At 45.3% G+C, this 6,362-nt stretch overlaps 1 protein-coding gene across 2 annotated transcripts in view; it reads left to right on the top strand.

Moving 5' to 3' along the window:
• The first annotated feature begins 3,170 nt into the window (after window positions 1-3,170).
• Window positions 3,171-6,362, top strand: part of TNNT3 (troponin T3, fast skeletal type) — a 39,680-nt gene continuing 36,488 nt past the window's right edge. Inside the window, exon 1 of one of the 2 annotated variants that reach the window (XM_083723232.1) lies at window positions 3,171-3,239. In XM_083723232.1, the coding sequence (XP_083579358.1) occupies window positions 3,186-3,239 (54 nt within the window). In that variant the 5' untranslated portion in view covers window positions 3,171-3,185. Of the gene's footprint in view, window positions 3,240-3,272; window positions 3,406-6,362 lie in introns of those variants that run through there. The other variant, XM_083723231.1, reaches the window with a different exon arrangement.

Genomic DNA, 6,362 nt, shown 5'->3' with positions numbered 1-6,362 from the left:
ATTTTGGGGGCAGCGGGGGCAAACTGTGGTGCTGAAGAACAGAGCTATGGGGTCCGACCTGCACTGCCCCAGCTTATTGGCTGCCTTCAGGTGCAATTTGGGATACTGTCCTCTTGTCAGTGCTATACAGTACATACATGTAAAGTGCCCCAACAATCATGGGAACTGGAGTTTACCCCCTGAGAGAGCTGCAATTCCCAGCACCCTTAGCAAATTAGAGTTCCCAGGTTTCTTTGGGTGGGTGGGAATAACTTTTAAATGTATGGTGTGTACAATCAATTGCCAGTCTAATCAGCTTCTGTAAGTGGAACAGGAGAGGCAATGGGGCAGGGTAGGTGCCAGCGTATCCTTTGCCTCAGTCAGGCAGCAAAATTATCTTGGGCTGGCTCTGCTGCTACCCCACCCCTGGTTCCACTGAGCTTGTGATACGGTTTGCAAAGCTGGTTTGCCCTAGCTTGCTAGACCAGTGTTGTTTCTGACGTAGTTCAAGCACTGGGACTCCTCTAATTTGTCATGGAAACTATGTATCCCAGCAACATCCCTTCCTGAGTGTGCACACTACACCTTTAATACCCATTCTTTCCCTCAAAGAATTCTGGGCATTGCAGTTTACCCCTCACAGAGGTACAACTCCCAGCAACCATTAACAAACTACAGTCCCCAGAATTCTTTGAGGGAAAAGAATGCGCTTGAAAGGCACACGGACTTTTGCCTCGGACCTTTTCGAAGAATGCATCTGCGTGGCTTCTTATGTGCGCAGCCTGTAGCATGGTCAAGACGGGAACAATTAATGGGCTTTAAAATAGCGTAGACAACTGAAGAGCACCAGGCTCCACTCTTCACCACGCCAGCCACCAGCTCCTTGGCGCTGGACCTCCTTCTTTAAATTGTGCTTGCTTGCTTGGGTTTATAAATATAGAAACCTAAGCTATACGATGCCCTCCCTCCAAACTTGTCCCTCCCATCTCAGCCTGGTGCAGTTCCTTCAGCTGCTCCTATACTTGGTATGACCTTTTCCCATCTCTTCCCCTCCCCCTTCCCAGCCCTCTCCCTTTCCTTGCTCTTTTCCTCCCCAGTGTTGTGAGCCTGGTGGCCAATGAGCTTCTCCAGAAGATCAAATGTCCCTATAACAGGAGGACTTAATCGCCTGGTGGAGTTTGCAGACCCCGCAGCCTTTCTCCCATTCGGCAGAAAGCTCCTTGCTTCTCACAGCAGCTCCCCCCCTCTCAGGTAAGGAGGAGATTCAGGCAAAGGGCGTAGCTCTGTGTGAAGGGGACCCAAAAGGAAGAGCAGGTGCAAACCTCCGAGAAAGGAGTTCAGGGAGTTGTGGGCCTAGCATAAGGCTGCGTGTGCACTTGCGTTCTCTTCTGCAAAACATTCTGGGTTCTGTAGTTTAAGGCAGAGGTACAGGGTGGGGCAAGCCAGTTTTTTTGCCCCTTGTGAAGCCTCCATAGGGGCGCCACTGAGGCTCCCCACCTGTGTGTGTGTGTGTGTACACAGATGCGCATGGGTTGTGTGTGCCCAACTGGGTCTTTGACCTGGGTGAAGTAAAGCCTAGTTTTGACCCTAGTTAAGGCCAGCTGGGAATTGTAGTTTTGTGAGGGGTGAACTGCTGTGCTCAGAATTCTTTGTGGGCTTGGAAAGTGCTTTAAAAGTTATAGTATGTACACATCCTAAGTCCATGTCTCGCTGTCATTTCCCTGTTGGGCCTACCATTTTTCTTACCTCTTTTGAGGGGGGGGGGCCTTGCTTCAAGGTTGTACTAATAAGCAGCGGCAGTCCATGAGAGATAGATAGATAGATGATAGATAGATGATAGACAGATGAGGGAGGGAGGGAGAGCATTTCAAAAGTGGAGCCTAGAAGTGAGCACTATGTGGCCTTGGAAGTTGTCAAGAAAAGTATATCTCATATTGACCAGGCTTTCCCAACCTGTCGCCCTCCTGATGTTTTGGACCACAATGCCTGTCAGCTCCAGCTTGTATGGCCATGGTGGCTACAGCGTGATGGCTGTTGTAGATCAAAACATCAGGAGAGCACCACTAGGTTGCTGTACACAAAGCCCTCAAAATCTTCCAGTGGTTGTAATAATCTCTGCTGAAAATGCTGCTCCAGGTGCAGTTTTCCCTCACAGCTTGAATTTAACTACAAAGGGGAGATAGAAGTTAGGGTAGAGATAGATAAAAGTAAGCCTTTTATGTCAAATGAGGTAGCCATTGAAAAGGAGGGCAGTCTCAGAAGGCTGTGGAAATAAAAGTGAATACTAATTAGTACAGCTTTTTGGCAAAATCCCATTGGCTTCAAAGAGTTATAGTGGCATGGTTTGGGATTGTTTTAGTTGTGGACTCAGTGTGTCAAACGTGATGGGAGTTCAGTTGAGAGATGAAGTGATATTGAGTCTCACAGCCTGGCAGCTGTTCACACATTGCATGCATTGGTTATTCCCAAGTCTACTGGTGAAAATGTAATAAATGTAATTCACTTCCTTGAAAAGTAATGCTGGACTCCAGGAATGCAAAGTATATGGTTTATAAGGAAACATGTTGCACGAATTATGCAGTTCCCACAAACTGGATGAAAAAGTGTGAATCTGAATAGTTTGGGGCTGACTAGGATTTGTTAGGATTCTTCAGTTTGCATATGCCTGCCAAGTTTCTACAAGCAGATCAAACCTGATGGGGATTGCAAGGCACTAAATTAAATATATAGTTGCCATATTGGGAAACAGTGGCATAAAAATTCTTTGGCAGGAAACATCCTAAGCATAAAATGACTGAGGAATCAATGAATGGCCTCTTTTGAGTAGAAGTGTATCAGTAGCATGTTTGTTGTCGTGGCTGAGGCTGCAAGCTTACCTGGGAGTAAACCTCATTGAAATCTCTGGGACTTACCTGTGAGCAGGTGCATAGAATTAGGTTGTTTCTCAATCTTCACAAATGTTGGGGTCATTTTGATTAAGAGCATACCAACAGTTAATTGGTGTATTGTTTTTTTCCTTCACCATATACGGAGAAAGAGACACTTGCTGCTCCCAAAAAGGAACGGGTGGGGAGAATGAATCTGCTTTCTTACACTGAAATGTGATTTTGGTCAGTGAGGAAGTTGCCTGAAAATAGCCGGGCTGTGTGACGACACAGGACGAAGAATCAGTGCTTCCTTCTAGAGGCTGCTTCGAACCACTCTGCATGGCAGCCTCTGCCCCCAGATGGCAAGTCATTTTGTGCACAGCAGCTCACAAGGTGGATTGGATAACTTTCTCCATGCCACTGCAGGCCATTTTTGGCTGTTCGAGCTGCGATGGAGAACATTGCCACACGAGGACTGCCACGTGTGGCAGCCATAATCTGGGAATCAGCCCACAACAAGTGGACTAGAATTTCTCCCTTGTTTTTCCAGAAGTACAAGGTCCAGTGCACCACGCCTGGTTTCCCCTGCCACTCTCACCTTCTGAAGCATTAGCAATCAAACTGTGTGTGTGTTCACCATAATTTAGGTTTGGGCCACATTGACTGGCTACTCTCAAATATAAGCAGCAACTTTTTCTATGGCCTAGGGTGCAGCAATCTTGTGTGCATGTTTGAACCTGTTATTTGTCTGACAGACCGCAGTATCTTTTTTCACCTTAGACCAGGGAAGGCCTATGAGATCTACTTTTTTCCACCCCTCACTAGAACCTCAAATCTACCAATTGGAGCCTGGTGCAAAATATGTATATTTAGAATTGGAGAATTTGTTTTGAGTACCAGAACGGAACACAAAAATTCCACACAAAATTCACTCAAATTTCCAGTATAATTTTGGATGGAGTGATGATGCGGGGGAGTATTCATGTTGCTGCGATTCTGAAATAATTGGGAGTCAGAAATCCTTGCTGACTGATTGTGACCTTCCAGGAGATGTAGATCTACCCTTTGCCCTGCTCTGCATAGACCAACCTACCTTCTCTTTATTGCATTATCATCAGCTAACTTGTCATTGGACTATTTTCCCCCCCATGTGGAAGATTCTGCTTTCCTGACCAGATATTCCTATCTATCTTTGGGTTGAAATCCTTTGCACATTTGAGACTAAGCCTCATTGATTTTAATGGGACTTACTTCTGAGCAGATACACAGAGGATAATGCTGCAATCCTGCAGTTATTTTTATTCAAAGCTTCATGTTTTAAAGGGGAAATTCTGTGGCTCGTGGATGTTTAATGATGAAACGATCAGATTGAGATAGAGTTTGGCTGCTGTTTGATTTATGTAACCCTTAGCATATAGCCATCCATAATGTGTTTTCCTGATGCGTTGGAGAGAAAGCTTGAACAACATCTGCGACGCCTTGTGCTGTCAGATCCTTAACAGAAATGTCACAAAGCAGTCCAGCAGAGGGTGCAGCTGTGTGAAAGGGGATCGAGAGGCCAGGTTTCCGAGTCTTTCTTATTCTTAGCTGACTTGGCTTGCTTTGGAAATGAGCAGAGGCATGAGAGACCAGCAGCACAGATGGATGGGATTAGGAACGAGCAACTTGGGCTGCTGCTTCTGACTCTCAGGGCTTGGTTTTTTTTAAAAAACTCTGGCTGTTGGAGTCTTGGTCCCAAATATAGAATCGCATTGCCACCATCTAAATGGCTACAAAGAATTTCTACTGAGACAGGGCAAGGAACAAAATGCAGGGAGTGTAAAGAAATATGTCCTAGATGGTTATCGGATAAGTCAGATTGACTAGATATTCTGCCAGGGGAGTGGATCTATCTGCCAAATGATAGATGGTGGCCCGGACAGTTGCTTCTTGATTTTCTCGTGCCAGCAACCCCCACCCCACCCCCGCCTCAGACTTCTAGCTTTACCTGCCAGGTCTGCTCTCCAGTGCATGCCCATTTTCTTTCTCTATCTTCCTCTCATCATCTTGCCGCCTCACCTCCCTTGTATGGCCAAGGAGAGGGAATGATTGATAGGAGGAAGGCTATTTTCATAAATGGCTTCTGAGGTGTGAGGGAGTGAATTCAATCTATCAAGGGGAAGATGGGTACATTCTCAGCTGTTAAGAAGCTCCGGAGGAGATGGGGACTGTGCTTTTAAAGCCAAGAGTTGGAATAGATTTAGGCCAAAAGGAACATATAGTTCAGAGCAGGAAGCAGAGACGGGCCTGGGGATTTATGTGACAGAATCATGATCCACTTTGTCTCATTCGATTTGGCTCCATTTCGAGCATTTATTTATAACTTCTGCAGTTCTGCACCGGGGAGGGAGGGCCTTACAGAGGGTTTTTTTTTGGGGGGTGGGGGTTTCTTTGAACTGCAAATAAGGTGTGCCTGCCTGGTAACTATTGTAGTATTGGTTCTTTTGCCACTGACAGAATCATTGAATGTTTTAAAGTCATGCAAAACTGGCATGCACTACTGCTAATAATACCACTACACAAAACTGTCCTAAAAGGATAAAGGCCATGAGATGAGAAATCTGTGATCTGGCTTTTTGACCCAGCTTTTTCTTTTTCTTTTTTTGAAATAATTCAAAGCAGCTTTTGTGGCCTCTGATACTGATGAGAGCTTGGAGGGAGGGAAATGCAGGTATAATATAAATGCCTCTCTCTTTCTCTCTGTTCCCCTTCCCTCTTTCTGGTGTGGCAAAAATAGTAGCTTGAGAAGGCAGTTTAGTTTAGGTGGTGGTTTAAATATACCCTCCAATCAAAGTGGGAATTCTTTTGTAACTATTACTGTTCTTTTGAAAAGAGAAAATGAGGGTCCATTCATGAAACTTCCATATCTCATCTAGTTTTGGCTCCAAGTCTTCTACTGTCTCCTGAAGACCAGCAAATTGGGATATCTGATAGATCAGGATATGGAATACATTCCAAAGACTGTCCTACCACAAGTTGTCTATAAGACGAAATGTCGGGAGAAGATTAAAAACAGAGTTTATTTTGAACCAGTCTCCTTAGGACTTTGAAAGAAGGCAGATCTACCTTAGATGTTGAAACTGGTCCCCCTCAGGAGCCCTGAGGGTGGGCAGCACTTATCTCATAGGGTGGGAGGTACCAGAATGCAATTCTCAGATTCTGCATGGACACGCATGATCCGAAAACTATATCCAGGCAACACTGGAAAGGAATACTTGAGTTGCATCTCTGGGATTGTATACTGCTTCAGTGGCGCAATATACCAAAGCACTAAAATAGTGCTGCCACAGGGAAATGATTAGGTTGCTTGTGCATTTGGGTCAGCCTCAGTTTTGATGCGAGGATTCATTTGAGGGGTATTTCTAGCCCTTTCACAGCGCTTCCCCTGATTCCTGGGTCAGTAATTGTTATAGCTGAACAGGTTTGAGTATTTTTTAAATGTACAATGTTGATATGCCACTGGGACCACTTTTCAGT

This window comes from Podarcis gaigeae (genome assembly GCF_964106915.1).
Source record: "Podarcis gaigeae genome assembly, chromosome: 1".
NCBI classification, from domain to species: Eukaryota; Metazoa; Chordata; class Lepidosauria; order Squamata; family Lacertidae; genus Podarcis; species Podarcis gaigeae.
The sequence above is the reverse complement of the archived record's forward strand: the minus strand, read 5'-3'. Positions and strand labels throughout refer to the sequence as shown.